Source organism: Macaca mulatta, chromosome 8, assembly GCF_049350105.2.
Source record: "Macaca mulatta isolate MMU2019108-1 chromosome 8, T2T-MMU8v2.0, whole genome shotgun sequence".
Taxonomy (NCBI): Eukaryota; Metazoa; Chordata; class Mammalia; order Primates; family Cercopithecidae; genus Macaca; species Macaca mulatta.
In genome coordinates, this window is record NC_133413.1 from 97,097,185 (window position 1) to 97,117,683 (window position 20,499).

At 37.9% G+C, this 20,499-nt stretch overlaps 1 protein-coding gene and 1 non-coding gene across 2 annotated transcripts in view; one reads left to right on the forward strand and one right to left on the reverse strand.

The window, feature by feature from the left end:
- CNGB3 (cyclic nucleotide gated channel subunit beta 3) overlaps positions 1–20,499 on the reverse strand; it is a 160,684-nt gene that overhangs the window by 43,823 nt on the left and 96,362 nt on the right. The window contains exons 11-13 of the mRNA XM_001083646.5: positions 13,871–14,012; positions 9,690–9,849; positions 6,706–6,803 (exon numbers count right to left, since the gene is read on the reverse strand). Coding sequence (XP_001083646.3) covers positions 6,706–6,803; positions 9,690–9,849; positions 13,871–14,012 — 400 coding nt within the window. The remainder of the gene's footprint in view (positions 1–6,705; positions 6,804–9,689; positions 9,850–13,870; positions 14,013–20,499) is intronic.
- On the forward strand, positions 1,308–1,414 carry LOC144330953 (U6 spliceosomal RNA). The gene has a single exon (XR_013397657.1). It is a non-coding gene; the product is annotated as a U6 spliceosomal RNA (small nuclear RNA).

The following is a 20,499-nucleotide window of genomic DNA, read 5'->3' on the forward strand; positions in this document are numbered from 1 at the left end:
AGGATCAGTCAGGTATAAATTATGAAATGTAGGGTGGAGGATCACTATTCATCCTATTTCCTTCGTAAGAAAATAAATTTGTGTAAACTGCTAAGACCATCTCTATGAAAATAAATTTAGAAAGATTCCATACCTACGTATTTTCTACTTCACTTGGCTTTACAAAAGAAGAAAAACCTTTTCATGTAACAGAAATATAAATGTAAATGGGTTCTTTCTGGAAAGAACTGTATCTTTAACAGAAATGTCAGGAAAAAATGAATCTAAGTTATATACAACATTAGCAAGATGTGAAGATTTAACCTTTTTTCTCAATCAGATGTTGCTGATTTGGTGGAGTACCAAAAAGTACATATAGAAAGAAAAAAACTATGAGGCAAAAAACTGATATCTTCCCAAACAGGAGATAATCCCATAAAAGTCATTGGTGTCTAATTTAAAGCATTTGTTTTCCTTTAGAAAAGGGTTAGTTACTGTCACTTATTCTCAAGTTCGTCATTCAGGTATAAAAAGTTTTATAATATTTTAAAACACTGTTAAGATAATTTAGCTTAGTGGCTTTCATACATTTCTGACCATACCCATAATAAGACATATATTTTCATTGTGCCTAGTACACACATAAATATGTATATGTGATTTTAAAAATAAAACATACAAACTTTTATAATATCTACTCTTATGTATGAGGCACTCTGCTATTTTCTTTTTAAAAATTTTTATTTAATTTCAATAGTTTTTGGGGGAACAGGTGGTTTTTGATTACATAGATAAGTTCTTTAGTGGTGATTTCTGAGATTTTGGTGCACTGGTCACCCAAGCAGTGTACACTATACCCATTGTGTAGCCTTTTATCCTTCACCCCCCTTCCCACAGTTCCCCCTGAGTCTCCAAAGTCCATTATATTATTCTTATGCCCCTGCATCCTCATAGGTTAGCTCCCACTTATAGATAAGTATATACAATATTTGATTTTCTATTCCTGAGTTACTTCACTTAGAATAATGGTCTCCTTCCAGGCGAGGTGGCTCATGCCTGTAATCCCAGTGCTTTGGGAGGCTGAGATGGGCAGATCATGAGGTCAAGAGATTAAGACCATCCTGGCCAACATGGTGAAACCCTGTCTCTACTAAAAATACAAAAATTAGCTGGGCGTGGTGGCACACACCTGTAGTCCCAGCTACTCAGGAGGCTGAGGCAGGAGAATGACTTGAACCCGGGAGGCGGAGGTTGCAGTGAGCTGAGATTGTGCCGCTGCACTCCAGCCTGGGTGACAGAGCGAGACATTGTTTAAAAAACAAAAAACAGTGCTCGCTTCGGCAGCACATATACTAAAATTGGAACGATACAGAGAAGATTAGCATGGCCCCTGCGCAAGGATGACACGCAAATTCGTGAAGCGTTCCATATTTTTTATTGCAGCACTATTCACAATAGCAAAGACTTGGAATCAACCCAAATGTCCATCAGTGACAGATTGGATTAAGAAAATGTGGCACATATACACCATGGAATACTATGCAGCCATAAAAAAGGATGAGTTTGAGTCCTTTGTAGGGACTTGGATGCAGCTGGAATCCATCATTCTTAGCAAACTATCACAAGAACAGAAAACCAAACACCGCATGTTCTCACTCATAGGTGGGAACTGAACAATGAGATCACTCGGACTCAGGAAGGGGAACATCACACACCGGGGCCTATCATGGGGAGGGGGGAGGGGGGAGGGATTGCATTGGGAGTTATACCTGATGTAAATGACGAGTTGATGGGTGCAGCACAGCAACATGGCACAAGTATACATATGTAACAAACCTGCACGTTATGCACATGTACCCTACAACTTAAAGTATAATAATAATAAATAAATTAAAAAAAAAAAAAAAAAAAAAAAAAAAAACAGTAAAAAAAGGAGTAATGGTCTCCAACTCCATCTAAGTTGCTGCAAATGCCATTATTTTGTTCTTTTTTATGGCTGACTGGTATTCCGTGGTATACGTGTGTGTATATACAAATACATCAATATGCAGTAGAGGTGTCTGCAACTTAGAAATGGAGTTTACAGTTGAGTGTTATTTTGCAGAACAATGTAGAGTAAGTCACATTCCTTGTTCATATAACAGACTTTAGTATATGAAACTTCCGCTGCCCTTGAATTTATTTATTTTTCTCACAACTGAACATCCTTAGCATCTACTCATTTTCTTTTGGGGCCATTCTTCTTTTTTTTTTTGAAAATGGAGTAATAATTTACGTAAAATGAAATATACAGATCTTAAGGGACAGTTGGATCAATTTTGATAAATGTATACACTTATGTACCTTCCCTAGCAAGACAAAAAACATTTCCATCACCATACAAAGTTCCCTCATGCTTCTTCCTAATTAATCTCCTCATCTCCATTCACCACCAGAAGCATTCATTAATCTGACTTTCACCATTACAGAATAATTTTATAAGATTACCCTTTTACTATCCTTGGTCCATAGCTCAACCCCTCCTCTTAACCCCTTAGCTGGAATATAGAATATACTCTAGTTTGTTAAAATCCTTCTTAAAACTGGTTATTTGCGGCCGGGAGCGGTGGCTCAAGCCTGTAATCCCAGCACTTTGGGAGGCCCAGGCGGGCGGATCACGAGGTCAGGAGATCGAGACCATCCTGGCTAACACGGTGAAACCCCGTCTCTACTAAAAAATACAAAAAAAAAAAACTAGCCGGGTGATGTAGCGGGCACCTGTAGTCCCAGCTACTCGGGAGGCTGAGGCAGGAGAATGGCATAAATCCAGGAGGCAGAGCTTGCAGTGAGCCGAGATCCGGCCACTGCACTCCAGCCTGGGCAACAAAGTAAGACTCCGTCTCAAAAAAAAAAACAAAAAACAAAAACCAAAACTGGTTATTTGCAATTTGATATGCTAATCCAAATGTAGTTTAAATGATTAAGAAACCGATATTATGTGAAAATGTCCGAGAATCCCACATATGGTTCTACTGACTCATGTGGAGTTGGAGATCAAGTAAAACTTCTATCTAAAAAGAAGTGTTATAAACTATTGCACTTTTGCATTTGTTATATATAGATCTCTCGTTCTCTCTCTCTCTACACACACACACACACACACATACACACACACAGACATATATATATATTTCAGTGAGGGTCTTGCTCTGTTACCCAGGCTGGGTATAGTGGTGCAATCTTGGCCCACTGTGGCCTCGAACTCCTGGGCTCAAGCAATCCTCCTGCCTCAGCCTCCCAAGTAGCTGGGATAAAAGGTGTGTACCAACATGCTCAGCTAAGTTTTTTTTTTTTTTTAAGAAATGGGGTCTTGCTATGTTGCCCAGGCTAATCTTGAGCTCCTGGGCTCAATCTATCATCCTGCCTCTACCTCCCAAAGTCCTGGGATTACTGGCATAAGCCATGGTAGCTGGCCTGTAATATTTTCCTTTTGGACCTAAGTTTAGAATTTTACTTTTATGCTTGTTGATGTTAATCTTGTTAGCTTTGCTTGTTGTTTCAAAGTATTCAGTAATTTTAAATTTTGTGATTAATATATTTTATTCTATTCCTTCTTCCTTTGTGTCATCTGCCAATTTGAAAATCACATCTTTTATATGATCATCAAAATATTGATGGAAATCTAGCACAGGACATAGCTAGGAAAAGAGTCCTAGAATACTGACCTAACTCTAATAACTTACAAAGTCGTGGGTTAACCTAATGCTGGGGGTGACCATGCCTAACCATTCTACTCTACAGCTTCTGCTTCTTCATCTTGCTCCTAATATTATTGATTATATAATTTTAAGACATATCCTTCTGTTTGGATAACATTTTTTCTTCTGTCCATACTTACATCTTAAGTGATCACATTGAGTCCCTTGGCTTGAAATACACCAATAGGCTGACAGGTCCAAATGTATTGCTCCAGCTTGGACCTCTCCCCCGAACTCAGATTTATAAACCAAAGTGCCTACATGACATTTTCAACTGGAATCTAACAGTTACCTCATCAAACAAACACATCTGTTTTTGTGCTGATATTAAAAGAACACCACAGACTGGGTAATTTATAAATAACAGAAATGTATTTCTCACAGTTCTGAAGACCGAGAAGTCCAAGATTAAGGCATTAGCAGGTTTGGTCTCTGGTGAGGGCTGCTCTTTCTTCCAAGATGATACCTTGTTGCCGCATCCTCCAGATGGGAGGAACATTGTGTACTTACATAGTGGAAGACCAGGAGGGCAAGAGAGTTCTTCCTTCCCCTTGAGACCTTTTATAATGGTGCTAAACCCATTCATGAGGGTCGAACCCTCAAGACTCAATCACTTCCCAAAAGGCTACACGTCTTCATGTTGTTGCATTAGGGATTGAGTTTCCACATGATTTTTGGGGAGGACACCGTTATCCAAACCATAGAAACATCCGAAAACAAAGAGTTGATTTCCAGCCCATCCAACCTACACTTACTTTAAAGTTTCCTATTTTGCAAATGATATCTTTGTTCTTCTTGTTCCTCAGATCTAAATGCTTGGAGTCATTTTTGGTCCTTTTCTGTTTCTTACCCTCTTCATGTAATCAAACAGGAAAAACTATGGGATTTTTGGGTTTGAATACACCCAATATTTGGCCACTTCTCAAAAACTCTGCTTCAATAACCCTGGGTCTGGTCACTATCATCTCTTCCACAGATGGTTATGATAACTTCCATTTGCTTCCCTGCCTTCCATATTTGCTTCCTAAGGCCTTTTCTCCACACAGCAGGAAAGATCCTGTTCAAACTGGTCTTGAATAGGTCATTTTCCTCTCAAGAGCCTCAGTGTCTTTGCAACTCAGAGTATAATTTAAAGTCTATAGAAGGCCGGGCACAGTGGCTTATGCCTGTAATTCCAGCACTTTGGGAGGCTGAGGGGGGGGCAGATCACTTGAAGTCAGAAGTTCAAGACCAGCCTGGCCAACATCGTGAAACCCCGTCTCTACTAAAAGTACAAAAATTAGTTGGGTGTGGTGGTGCATGCCTGTAATCCCAGCTACTTGGGAGGCTGAAGCAGGAGAATCATTTGAACCCGGGAGGCAGAGGTTGCAGTGGGCTGGGATTGTGTCACTGTACTCCAGCCTGGACAACAGAGTAAGACTCTGTCTAACTAAATAAATAAATAAAGTCTATAGATCCTCCAAGGCCCTCCATTAACTGCCGCCTGCCTCAGCCTCCCTTTTTTTTTCTCATTCTTCCCTGACTGCTCTTGCTTCCACCACTGCCTTTGCTCCAGCCACTCTGGCTTCCTTGCAGTGTGCTTCCAGCTCAGGGCATCATGTCATCCATCCTCCTGTAATATTCCCTCCTGTCCTCATTCCTTTCTGTCCTCTTCCAATATCTGCATAGCTCACTCCCTTGCTTCTTGCCATCCTCTGCTTGGGTGCTCAAATGCATTTAATCAGAGAGGCCTTTCCTGGCCAGTGCCACGCTCATCCTCCTTTACCTGTGACATGGCTGGGATCGGTGTCTCCACCAAATCTTTTGTCGAATTGCAATCCCCAAGGTTGGACGTGGAGCCTGGTGGGAGGTGATTAAATCACAGGGGCGGATTTCCTATGAATGGTTTAGCACCATCCCCTTTGATACTGTCCTCATGATAGTGAGTGAGTTCTCATAATATCTGGTTGTTTAAAAGTGTGTGACACTGACCCCACCTGCCTTGGTCCTGCTCCTGCTGTATAAGATGCCTGCCCCTGCTTTGCCCTTTGCCGTGAGTAAAAGCTCCCTGAAGCCTCCCCAGAGGCAGATGCCACCATGCTTCCTGTACAGCCTGCAGAACCATGACCAAATAAACATCTTTTCTTTATAATTTACCCAGTCTCAGGTATTTTTTTTAACAGCAATGCGAGAACAACCTATACAACCTGCTTAACTTTGTTCAAGGCGTTATCACCTCCACACATGTTATGTATTTATTTTTCATTCCCTTCTTCTGGAATTTAAGCTCCACTTGAGTAAGTATTTGTTTTCAACTGTTATATTCCCAGGGGCTAAAGTGGTGCCTGAAACATGGTGGGAATTTCATAAATACTTTTTGAATGAATTAATTGAATGGATAAGTCGGTGAATGCTATACCCAGAAGGAAATATTAGGTGAGAAAAATTTATATGTGACATAATGCATAAAAAGATTAGTAATACTTAAAACATTCAAAAAGTTAAAAATTTCTTTGTTATACTTTTTTTTCCTGAAACAAAAAGCTTCTAAATTAAAATTTGGCCATTTTAAGAGTCTAAATCCAACGTATTTGTAATAGAAGACATGATTAGGTATGATTCTCCGATTTCAGGCCATTACAGAGCTAAGCTGGAGCCTGATTTGTTGTGCATTGCCAAGGCACATTTATAGATGGGAGGTGATACATGTACTAGCAAAGACATAGAGCCATATAATTTAAATTATATTTAAATTAATGCAAGAAGAGTCTGAAGAACTCTTCTTTTTTGACACCAATTAGAAGAGAAAGAGGCTTTTAACGAATAAGCCGTCTGCTGAAGAGAGACCTGTAATTTATTTGACTCTTTAATTCCACATACATTCTCTAGGTTATTTTGACTTTGTTAAAACATAAGGCAAAAAAACCCATAAATGCTGTATAAATCAAGAGCTTAGATTCCACAGAGAAATAGATACAGTGTCTTTCTATTAATTGTAAAAAGCACTTGCCTTGAACAAGTCGACTTTGCTGATGATGCTGAAGTTCACATCAATGGCGAGGGCTAACTGGACCGTAGTTGGCAGGGTCTTAAGCAAATCGGACTCATCTTTGTAAAGATAAACACATCAAACCCCGATGCAGGATAATTAATGAAATAAGTTGCCAAGGTACAAGTAGAAAATTTTTAAAAATAAAGGAAACAAAATGCAAACACTTTTTATACATAATTATATGCATCAGATTCTATATTTTCATTACTTCTATTGGACCTCCATACCTATTACAATAACACTATTATGCTTATGCAAGAAAAGAAGTATTTTTAAGTCTGGATGACGTACTGAATGATTCCTGAACATTATGCTTGCTGAAACTTTAGATATGAAACATAATGATCATAGCACAAAGGCTAGTGAACAAGCCAGCATGGGCAAAGGATCTAGTTCTTGTTTTCTGATTCTATTGATTCCAGCCTTAGCATTCAAGGGATGGCAAATAATAATGAGCACCATGTGGCATTGGAGAGCTTACAGAGCTCTGTCACACCCATTATCTTATTTGACCCTTGTGACAACCCCAAGGGTAAGTGTTCTCATTCCTACTTTGCAGAAAGAAGAAAAACAAAAGAACTGAAGCCCCGAGAAACTGTAAGTGACTTGCTCCATTGTGCATAATTAATAGGTGGCTCAGCTGGGATGAAATCTAAAGAAAAAATGTGCTAAGAGAGTAAATTCAAATTATTGTTATTTACTTGCTTATTATCAATGAAGAATGTGAATACATTACAGATTTTTCTACATGTGAATTGAATGATGGGCTTTCAGGCTGATAAAATGTTCCATAAACAAAATTGCCTATTCTTTTTTTTCCCTTTCTTAAAATCTTGTATTTGAAGTTCAGGGGTTCATGTGCAAGTTTGTTATATAGGTAAACTCGTGTCATGGAGATTTGTTGTACAGATTATTTCATCACCCAGGCATTAAGCTTAGTACCTATTCATTGTTTTTCCTGATCCTTTCCCTCCGCCCACCCTCCACCCTCCAGTAGGCCCAGGGTCTTTCTGTTCCCCTCCAGAAAATTCCCTGTTCTTAACGTTTAGAATGCCAAGAGTTTATGAGAGTTGATTTTTTTTTATGTTTTCTTATATTACTTAGAAAAGAGAAGAATTGCTATACTACATTCCTATTTTGATTCAAATATAGATTCTAAACATAAAAATCCGTCACATATAAACAGTTTATTGTTTCCGAGGGCTGCCTCTAGTTGCCTCCTAAGCCAAGGAGTTGAGTCATTATCTACCCTCTCTAAGGGGTGTGAGGGAAGGAGCCTGGCACCACTCCTTTTGTTGCTCTTTCTGCCCACTTCAGATGCCCTCAAGTAGCTGCAGATGTTCTAGAGAGGCATGTTGTTTTGGTCATTCAGGAAGAGATTCTAAACACGAGGCTGGAGTCTCCTAAGAGTGTTAGAAAGGTGAAGAAAAGATCCTACCATAATAACCAGTGGTTTCTGTCTACTCTTAGGAACCTTTGTGATTTGAGAATTTCATTGTAATTTGCACTCTGGAGCATTTTTGGTTTCTTAGTGGCACTAATTCCTATTTTCATATGGTGAGAACAAACTAAAAGTTGAGTTTCATTATTGTCAACTAGCAGTGCATTATCCTGAACTTATTTTATGTCCCTCAGTAACTATTATTTTTAGCTGCAGTAATAGTGGTATAGTATAGTATAGTATAGTGGTATAGTGGTATAGTGGTAGGCACCATTAATTATTTAGCATCTCGTGGAAGCAACTGTGTGCCCTGAGGCGGGGTGGGAGTGGCCTGAAAGGTTGCTGCTTTCCATTAGCACAGGTGACCCTTGAACAACAACAACACGTGTTTGAACTACACAGGTCCACTTATGCAAGGGTTTTCTTCCACCTCTGCTACACCTGAGAGCAAAGTCAACTCCTTTTTCTCCTCCTCCTCAGCCTACTCAACAGTGAAGATGAGGAGGATGAAGACCTTTATGATGATCTACTGTCACTAAATGACTAGTAAGTAGAGTTCTTTTCCTTATAATTTTCTTAATAACATTTTGTTTTCTCTAGTTTATTGTAAGAATATGGTATATAATACAGATAACATACAAAATGTGTGTTAATCAACTGTGTATATTATCAGTAAGTCTTCTAGTTAATAGTAGGCTATTAGTATTTCAGTTTTGGGGGAGTCAAAAGTTATATGTGGATTTCTTTCTTTTATTTTGAGGCAGAGTCTGGCTCTGTTGCCTAGGCTGGAGGGTAGTGGTGCATCACCACACTCTGCTGATTTTTGTATTCTCAGTAGAGACAGAGTTTTGCCATGTTGGCCAGCCTGGTCTTGAACTCCTGATCTCAAGTGATCTCCCTGCCTCGGCCTCCCAAAATGCTGAGATTATAGGAGTGAGCCACCACACCTGGCCTCAAAAGTTATATGTGGATTTCTGACTGTGGAGTGAGGGTTGGCATTGTTAACCCCCACTTGCACTGTGTTCTGGGTAAGAGAGTAACATTGCAGTAAGAGCAAGGGTTTGGAAGATGCAGGTCTGAGTTCTAATTAGACCATGTGCTGGCTCTGTGTCTTTGGCCAAATTTCTCAGTTAGGAGCCTCCATTCTCTTCCCTTAAAAGGGATAGACAATGCCTAATTTTCCCACCTCCTTTTTTGTATGTGTGACTATATGAGACAATGTGTGTAATAGCCAGCATCCAGAAGATGCTGATTAAAATTTAGCCTTTTCTCTTCCAAGGTTTTCAAAATCAGTAAGATATGGCTTTATATTTAAGGACAAACAAAACAAAACAAAACAAAAAAACCAAAACAAAACCCTGTAGTATTAAACGAATGACTTGAGGATCATTTAGTTGTTTTTCAACCTTTTGTTCAAATCCAATTAGTCTCTGCTACCTTACAGAATTTTCATCATATGACAAGGTTTACAGGAATTTAATTAGTAATCTGCCATGCTTACCTAGCATTCGCTGAGAGTCCCATGTATATTCATACCAAGTCCGCACTCGCTTTTGCACAAGTTTAGGAATGGAGTAATTGTTCATGTAGGCAATGGTATCATCCATGCAGGCGCGGAAGTAGTTCTGATTGGCTGTAGCTGCCCCAATCACATCTCTCATCTAAAACCACAAATACGGTTACTCCACACCCAGCAGAGGAAATGAGTTCATAAAAGTCACATTACATGTTTTCCACATGATATACTCCCTTCTAATGCCCTGATTACTTGATTTTATTCATTCATTTATTTTTATTTATTCTTGCCCAGACTTAACTTTCCAGCAGTGGATTACTTGACTTTAAATACACTGATATTGGGTCCTAATATTACCCACTTCCATAAAATATTGGGCAAATTATATTCTGTCTCTGATCCAATAAGGACAACAATAAGACCTGTAGGACAAACCAAGTGAGAATTCAGCCATGTAATGCATAGGACTGCATATAATCTTCTCTGCAAACTTGTATTTCACTGCAGAAATGTTAGTGTACATTGAAAAAATTATACAGCTGTGCTTATGCAAGGAATGTGCAATAAAAGTTGAGCAATTGTCTGGCAGAATGGCTAGTCCATTTTGGTGAGTCTTACTTTGAATGCATCCTTCATAGATTATCCAGCGTAGCTGGCTATATAGACTCAATTCATCATGAAATTGCAACCTCTGTACTTCCCTTTGTGTTGTTTAGACAGATAAAATCAAATCTCATCATGCTTAAGGCATAGTATTCAGCAGAAGTTGAAATGTGCTGAAATTACTGTAGCATCATCTACTGCTGTGACAATTCTTAAGAAACTGTCAGGTTTTAGTTCTTGGATGTTTATAACTCACCCATAAAAACCCACTCTAGGTTAAAAGCTGATCTTTAAGGTCTCAGCACAGAAAAGATATATAGCTCAACTCTTCCTCTCACATAGAGGGAGGTGAGTGGCTGTAAATATGTTTTGACTGTGGGTTTATAATAGGCAGGAAAACCAGGGCCTCACTTTCACACTCCTAAGACTTTGCTCGTTCATTTTAGTAGCTGTTGAGCCTTTCCTGCTTATGGAAAAACGACTCATTCTTGGAAGTCTAGCTCAAATGCTTCTTTTTAATTGTGATGCCCTCCTCAGTTTCCATTTTTAGAGTCATTAAACTTCTACAAATTAAAACTATCTGTTGAGGAGCTATGCAGTAGTCCAACTGTATATATCTTTTTCAGTCTCTTACTCCTCAGGGGCTCTTCCAAATATTCCTCAACAATCTCAATTCCTAGATCTCACTTATCCATGCCGTTCTTGACTGATAACTTACATTACCTAGTCACCAAAGGCTGGGGGACTTGGTATGTTAGGAGAGGGCTTGGAGATTTAATAGAGTGTTAAGTTGGGAAGCAAGGACTATTAAAAGCATTATTGATCGCTGTTGAGGCTCCAATAATTTGTAGTGACAGTAATTTGAATGGGTTGTGTGATATCCTTCAGCAACGTTGGGTTTTGTTGTTGTAGGAGTTGAGGAGGATGTATATTCTATGATGGATTCCAGGCTAGGGAAGTATGTGAGAGTATGAGAGGAAGAAAAATGTCCGTTTCTGTGAGTTGTGTCAGAAAATAGAATATTGTAGTTAAAATGTGATGATTGGCTGGGTGCAGTGGCTTATGTCTGTAATGTCAGCATTTTGGGAGATGAGGTGGGAGAATCACTTGAGGCCAGGAGATCAAGACCAGCCTGGGCAACATAGTGAGACTCTGTTTCTACAAAAAATAAATGAAGAAAAGAATTAGCCAGGCATGATGCCATGCACCTGTAGTACCAGACACCTGGGAGGCTGAGGTGAGGGGATTGCTTGAGCCCAGGATTTTGAGGCTACAGTGAGCTATGATTAAGCCACTACCCCTTAGCCTGGGCAACAGAGCCAGACCCTCTCTCTTAAAGAAAAAAAAAAGTGATGGTTAGCTCCAGGGTATAGTCCCCATGTGGGAATTTTGAGTGAGTGGAGGGTTTTGTTTTTGTTTTTGTTTTTGTTTGTCCCAGGCTTTTAAACTTTTATTTCTATCTGTTCCCCTGCTCAGCATCTTTTATTCACTATGACAGTTCGAGGCACACATCTGTATCTCTAGCCTCAATCTTTCTCTTGTGCTCTACGACCACATTTTTAGTGACTTGGTATTCCTTCTTGTTCCTATTGGAACCTCGAATCCAATTTAAAAGCAGATGTGGTGTGGTGTATAAAACAGCGCTTCTCAAACATTCGTGTGTATATGAATCACTTGACGATTTTGTTAAAATGCAAGTTCTGACTCATTAGTCTCAGGTGGGGCCTGAACTCTGAATTTCTCAAGTGCTGCTGCTGCTGCTTGTCCAAAGATTACACTTTGAGTGGCAAGATAATGGAACTGGTGCTAGAAATAGTATTTTAGTTTTGATGTGAAAATCGCCTTGCACACAGTAAGTGCTCAATACGTGTTAAATTTTACTGTTTCTATCAGTGTTGTTATATATGGTTCTACCATATGACCATATGAACTACATGTATGAATCAGGGATGCTTCTTAATCTCTTTAAACTGTAGTTTTCTCATCTGTAAAATAGAGAAAATATTGACTGTGATATGACACCTTCACATTGATTTTATGAGAAATTTTTTAAAAATGTGATTTTTGCGATTTATATTCAAATGGATTTGAATTTAGAATCTCTCAAACCAGCTTCCTATTTTAAACATTGTTAATATAATCTCCCCAGTCATGAAGATAATGATATTTTATACTTACAATTTTTAACTCTTAGTGTTCATCTTCCTAAACCTAAATATTTTCTACATAGAGTTTCCTTTACTACCCCTCTCTGTATTCCATTAACATGTTAAGGCTGGAGCTGCCATATCCCTGTATATCTGTATCAACCTGTTTTATTTTCTTTTTTCTTTTTTTTTTTTTTTTTTGAGACGGAGTCTCGCTCTGTCGCCCAGGCTGGAGTGCAGTGGCGCGATCTCGGCTCACTGCAAGCTCCGCCTCCCGGGTTCACGCCATTCTCCTGCCTCAGCCTCCCGAGTAGCTGGGACTACAGGCGCCCACAACCGCGCCCGGCTAATTTTTTGTATTTTTAGTAGAGACGGGGTTTCACCGTGGTCTCCATCTCCTGACCTTGTGATCCGCCCGCCTCGGCCTCCCAAAGTGCTGGGATTACAGGCGTGAGCCACCGCGCCCGGCTAACCTGTTTTATTTTCTATGTTTTGATATGTTAATATCAGGGAACTTGCTGGCCGAGGCCTTGCTTGTTTCTCCCAGGGTTAGGTAATTACTAGAGATGGTGGCCAAATCTCCTGAGAGTGTGTCTTCCATATGTAAACTAACTATCTGGAACCCATATCCCAACTGCCTTCTGCATCAGGTTCTTACATGGGCTCTTACATTCAGGCCACTATCCACCTGTCCTACAAAAAAATTAGCTGGGTGTGGTGGGGTGCAACTGTAGTTGCAGCTACTTGGGAGGCTCGGGTGGGTAGATCCCTTGAGCCCAGGAGGCTGAGGCTGCAGTGAGCCATGTTTGTGCCACTACTCCCCAGCTTGGGTGCAGAGCAAGACCCTGTCTCAAAAAAAAAAAAAAAAGAAAGAAAGAAAAAAAAATGTGGGCTCTATCCTTTGTCAGTGCCAACTATCTTCAATATAATTTATGTATTTAATTTTTTCTAGACTGACTTTTTTGAGAATAAGTACAAGGAGATGCTATAGTAAACATTTGTGAAACAATAACTTATTATTTTATATGGCATTTTGTAGTCTCTGGTTTAAATGACCTCTGAAGTCAATTATAACCCAGTGATTTTATAAAAATAGTTGAAATTTAAGTAAATAAAAGAGATTTTAATGGTTTTCACTGGGGTCCAAGTAAAAAGTTAACTTAGAAACAACTTTCTCTGAGAGTTGAAACCAATGCTCTTTGCTGACAGTCTTTTGATAGATTTAATGGCTTAAAAATGGAAAAGCACTGTTGATCTAATTACATCCTCCTTCAACTCATTAAAATAGAAGAAAGTTAGTTCAAAAAAAAAGAAGAACCAGACAGATTTTAATTTTTCCTCCATAAAGTTTATAAAGACTTCTTAGTCTTTCAAAAATGACAGCACTGTGTATCCAGTGATTCATACTCAACTTACCTGACCAATTAAACTGCTGAACACAAAAACCCCAGAAAAAAAATTCAAGAGTTGAAAAACAATTTCAAATAAAGTTTGTGGTTCTGGAAGGCCACCAATGGTAATTAAAGTTCGAACTGCCCAATAATAACATCTCAGATACCTGTGAAAACAGAAGATACACATTTTGCTTTTTTTCTATATCGCTGAAAGACCACTATTCTTGGGAGAATATAGTACTATTAAATTATAATAACTCTCCTTATATATATAATATAATCAAGATTTTCTTTCTATAGACAGCACTGGCAAACACCATGTGTGCTAACGTAAACTTCTTAATAAACACTGTGAAATGATGAAACAATCCCACGGAGGGTGTTTACTAGCTGTTACCAAAATTTGGTGGTTTAAATAACCACCATTTTTATTAGGCTTATAGTTTTACGGGTCAGAATTTTGTGCAAAGCCCAACAGAGATGACTCATTTATGTTCCATGATGACTGGGCCCTCAGCTGGTATGACTTGAATGGCTGGAGATACCTGGAAAGATTCAATTGAGGTCAAATGTCTGAAACTTTGATTCTGACAGTTGGCCGGGTTCCTCTGTTCCTTTCCACATTATGTCCTTTTGGAATGCCCAAGGTAGCTCCTTACCTCATGTGTCTGAGCCTCAGCTGGTAATATTGGAACAGTTGGGGGTGACTGGGTATCTTTTATCATTCAGCCTCTCAATGTGACTAGCTTGGGCTTCCTCACAGCATGGACATCTCAAGGTAGACGGATTTTTACATGAGAGCTGGTTTCCCCCAGAGCAATAGCAGCCCAAGTGGTAGCTGCCAGGTTTCCTATAACTCAGAAGCCCTATATCATCTTATAGTTGCCACATTATATTTGTCTGGCAAGTCACTAAGGCCAAACCAGGTTCAAGGGAAGAGACATTTGAATCCACCTCTCAATGAGAGAAGCATCAAAAAATTTGAGGCTGTTTTTAAACTACCACGCTATTGATTTGTGGGAATATTTTACAGATCAAATGTATTTATGCAGATGGGAGAACCTTCTATAGTTTAGATCCAATTGTTTTTATGAATGGAAAACAGAACAGATGAATATCTCTTCTATTTTTCACCCACATATTATTATATTATTGAATATGTAAACCATGGCAGAGACAGAGGAGAACTGAAATCCATCTTAATAGGGAAATTACTGTTGATTGTAATGGGCAACTGAACTAGAAATTTGGTATTGAAGAAAATCAAGTATGCTCAGAAATGTACTTGATAAAAATTCCGTACTTGAACAATTGCAAATGAAGAGGCTGGGGTCATTACAGACCAGATAGGAAGAGGACGATAAAAGAATATGATAAAGGTTAGTAAAGAATGTATAACGTTCACTTAGCTAGCCAGAGAGTCCTTAACCTATTATGGTTTGATTTTATGATGGCATAAAAGCAATATCCATTCAGTAGAAACCATACTTTGAATACTCATACAACTATTCTGTTTTTCACTTTTAGTATGGTATTCAATAAATTATGAGATATTCAATAATTTATTAGAAACCAGGCTTTGTAGTAGATGATTTTGCCAAACTGTAGACTAACTTAAGTGTTCTGAGCACATTTAAGTTAGGCTAGGCTAAGCTATGATGTTTGGTAGGTTAGGTGTATTAATTGCATTTTTGGCTTACAATATTTTCCCACTAGGCTTATTGTGATGTAACCCCATCAGAAGTTGAAGACATCTGTATATATATTTCAGAATTCTTGTGCAGCCAGAACTATTTGGTAATTCTACATAGCTCTGACAGTGTGGTCTGTATCAGGCATTTCCAGTGAATCCGTTTAAAAAGTCATTTATATAGAGAATGTCTCCAGGTTTTGTTATAGAGGGACATTTAGATTTCGTATGTTCCAACTAGCTATTTCAGCATCTTGTGCAGACACAGAAAAGGAGTACTTTTTACAGAATCCTGCCCTAGCCAAGCTTTTATTTCTTATCTAGGTATGCCACATATAACATTAGCACTTTGGGTAACTGGCATTAATCTTGGAACAAGGGTGGTCTTTTCTTGTAAAAAATACTTTGAGATTTTAAGATCTTCAAATAGTAAGAAGTTGAAGTTTACAAAGGAAGAAACAAACTGCAGTTGAAGTTAATATTCAAACAAAAACAGATCTAGAAAGAAATCACTCATTTTGAAATTCAATACCTTTTGAAGGACATAGGACTCTTTTTTTTTTTTTAACCTAGTTCCTTATTACAGGAACAGAAAAAATATTAACACTTTGGTAGTGCTTGAAAATCGCTATGCCAAGAGAATAAAAATTTACCACTGTATAATTTTTTTCTAAAAGGCTTCCTTGGACTTACTAATATTATAGTGAACTTGATGTCAAAGAGAACCACCTTGAAGAAGTATGGAATTAATTTTATGGATTGCATTTTAACTTTTCAAATTTCAATTTATAATTTCCTATTACCTGATTTATTTTGGTCACAGGTTTTGGACCTGTGGGTCTCTTTAAATTAAGGAAATTTATTAAACCTGACATTACCCAAGAGTGAAGAGAAATAAGATTCTCTCCCAACATGGTCAATTCCATGATAAGTGTTGGGATTACTGTCCCCTCCAAAGTCACTCAAAAGTTTGTCCTACTTTAACAGGAACAAACATAAGAATTACTTTCTCCCATTTTCTTTTTTATGATGTTAAAAAATAACAATCAAGTGTGACATTTTGGCATGGATTTTCCAAATATCAAGGGTTTGGCTTGAACTAATTTTTTTGGTATATTAAATAGTCTGCTATGTTAACTGGAAGTTTTCTGCCCTGATGCTTTGAGATTTATTTTAGGATTCTTTTCTCAGTCACATCTTACACCTAGATATGCATAACCAAAGGTAAGATTTGTAATTTAATTAGATGGCCTCTTATTGATTTCCTAAGATTAGCTTAATTAGTCAAGTGTGTCAATCTCTAATATGTACATCCCAGTCAGATAGATCTTTTCAAAGATATTCTATCTGGCTGGATTCATACAAGAACTATCTATTAACTATATAATGCATCAACTATATAACACTGATATATATATATATACACACATACTTAGGCATATTTCAAGTTAAAGCAGTAAGGCAGAATTTGACATAAAGCCATAAAAAATATTTAGTATGAAAATAGAAAGTCTTCCTATGTGAAACAAACATGACATTGCAATTTCCCCCAATATTTTATTATGAAACACTTTAAACAAACAGAAAAATTAAAAGAATTTTACAGTGAACACTCATTTTACAGTCAACACTCATATGCCCACTACCTAGATTCTACCATTAACATTTTACTATGCCTGCTTCGTCACACATTTCTCCACTTATTTATCAATAAAATCTTCTTATTTTTTGGATGTATTTCAAAATAATTTCTAGACAGCCAGAAACTTTCTCCTAAAAACAGTACTTCAGAATATATATGTTAACTTGAGTTCAGTATTTGTTTAGAGTTATGTTTAATTTTGAATATACAGTTAAAGCACTAATGAGGCCGGGCATGGCGGCTCACGCCTTAATCTCAGCACTTTTGTAGGCTGAGGTGGGTGGATCACCTGAGCTTGGGAGTTCGAGACCAGTCTGGCCAACATGGTGAAACCCCGTATCTACTAAAAATACAAAAATTAGCCGGATATGGTGGTGGGTGCCTGTAATCCCAGGTACTCAGGAAGGTTGAGGCAGGAGAATCACTTGAACCCGGAAGGCGGAGGTTGCAGTGAGCCAAGATTGTGCCACTGCACTCCAGCCTGGGCGACAGAGTGAGACCCTGTCTCAAAAAAAAAAAAAAAAAAAAAAAAGAAAGAAAGAAAGAAAAGAAAAGAAAAAAGAAAAAAAAGGCACTCATGTTAAGTAGGACCATTTGGTGAATTTAAAGAAAGTATAGTATTATCTATAGGCATTATGCCATACAGTAGATTTCTAGGACTTACTCATTTTGCATAATGGAAGTTTTGTACCCTTGACTTACACTTCCCCATTATCCCTTTCCTCCAGGCCCTGGTAACCCCCATCCTACTCTCTACTGCTATGAAGTTGAGTATTTTAGATTCCACATATAAGAGAGTTCATATGAGGTCATACAGTATTTCTCTTTCTGTGTCTTGTTTATTTTGCTAGGCATAATGTCCTCCAGCTCTATCTATATTGTCACAAATGGCAGTATTTCTTTCTTTTTAAGGGCTGAATAATATTCCATTATATATGTGCATATTTACCACATTATCTTTATCCTTTCATTAGTTGAGAGAAATTTAGGTTCCTTCCATGTTTTGGCTATTGCAAATAATGTTGCAATGCTGCAATAAACATGAGAGTGCAGGTATCTCTTTGAGATACAGATTTCAATACCTTTGGGTATATTCACAGAAGTGGCATTTCTGGGTCATATGGTAGTTATTTTGTTTTTATGTTTGTGGATATCCAATTTTCCCAGTACAATTTATTGAAGAGACTATCTTTCCTCATTGCATATCCTTAGCACCCTTGGACAGGCAGTTGACCATCTATGTATTCATTTATTTCTGGGCCCTCTATTCTGTTTCATTGGACCATATGTGTGTTTTTATGCCAGTTTCATACTGTTTTTATTATGGTAGCTCTGTGATATATTTTGAAATCAGGAAGTGGCATGCCTTTAGCTTTGTCCTTTTTGCTCAAAATTACTTTAGCTATTCGGAGTCTTTTGTGGTTCCATATGAATTTTTACATTTTTTTTTTCTGTTCCTGTGAAAAATCATTGAGATTTTGATAGGGATTGCACTGAATCTGTAGATCATTGTGAGTAGTTGGGACATTTTAACAATATTAATTATTCTAGCCCTTGAATACAGATGTCTTTTGATTTATTAGTTTCTACTTTAATTTTTTTCATCAACATTTTGCAGTTTTCAGTATACAAGTCTCACACCCCTTTGGTTAAGTTTATTCCAAATATTTTATTCTTTTTGATGCTTAATTTCCTTTTCAGATAGTTTATTGTTAGTATGTAGAAATGCTACTGATTTTTGTATCATTTAATAAATTTTGACAAATGCATATACCTGTGTAACCAAAACACATATTAAGACATACAGCCTTGCCATCACTTTAGAAAGTTCTCTCAATTCTTTTCCATCAATCCTTACTCAAATGCGCCAGAAGCAATCACCTGTTCTAATTTTTTTCTACCATGGATAAGTCTGCCTGTTTTAGAATTTCACATAAATGAAATCATACAGTATATATGGTTCTGTATAAGATGTCTTTTACTCAATATGCTTTTGAGAGTTATTCATGTTGTGTATTGGTAATTTATACCTTTGTATTTGCTGCATAGTATTCATTGTATGTTTATACCACAGTTTGTTTATTTATCCACCTACAGATTAATACCTAGGCTGCCTCAAGTTTTTGATCTTGATGAATAGAGCTTCTATGAAAATTCTCGAACAAGTTTCATTCTGTGAACATATATTTTCATTACTCTTGGGTAAAATACCTACGTTCAAATTTTTGAGTTGTAAGGTAGGTGTGTTTAGTTGTAAAATAAACTGTCAGATCTTTTTCCAATATGGTTTTGTCATTTCACATTCCCTCTAACAATATGTGAGAGTTCCAGTAACCCCATGTTACCCTAACACCTGGCATTGTCATTATCCCAGTCTTTGGTATTGTCAGTCTTTTAAATTTTAGCCATTGTGGTGAATCTGTAGTGGGACATACAACTTTTAAAAGTACCCCTTCTATACTTATCTTACTGTGTGGACCTTCCTAGCTACCTCAATCCATCTTAGTTCCTGGTTTCTGTAAACTTATTTCTGGAAGCACTGGCTATGAGGGAGAACGGTCTTGTTAGAATGTAAGTGCTACAAAGGTAGGTATTTATGGGCCTAGTAGCACACAGTAGGAATTCACTAGTATTTGTTGAATGACTGGAATGGATGAGTGAATGCATACCTAGACTTACTGAAATGAGAATGTAGGAAGACTGTATTTGAATCGCCTTCTGAACTCTCCCCTGTCATGCTGCTCACTGCCCTTCACTTCCTTCTGATCCCCCGATTCTTTGCTCTGGGTTTTTTTTGTTCTTGTTGTTATATCCCAAGGGTGACTCTCCAGGAATTGTAAGATAAATATCCACCCCACCGCGCTCTCTCCCTCTTCCCTTCTCCCTCTCCCTCTTCCCCTCCCTTTTCTCCTCCCCTCCCCCTCCCTCTCCCTTTCCTTCTCTCTCTCTGCCATTGTCTGACCTCAGCTATGAGGTATCTAGGGCATCCTGAATAAATATTTTCATCTACCTAAGTCTTATAGTCTTCATCTGTAAAGTTAAGAAGGTAGATTACCTAAATTTTTCTAGCACTATAGTATAGTAATTCTGATTCCTTCCTTACCTCAGTTAAATAATAATTCCCATGGCAGCCTTGTTTGCTTTTCTTTTTTTTCGAGGAAAAGATACATTAGGGATTAGGACCATGGGTTTGTTAAAAAAAATTTGTGCGCATTGGAAAATTTATGTCAGAAAATAAATAAAATTGGGATATATGTGGACAAAAGTACATTGGCAACATTTTTAAGTATCACATAACCGTAGGTACTCACTTGTGTTC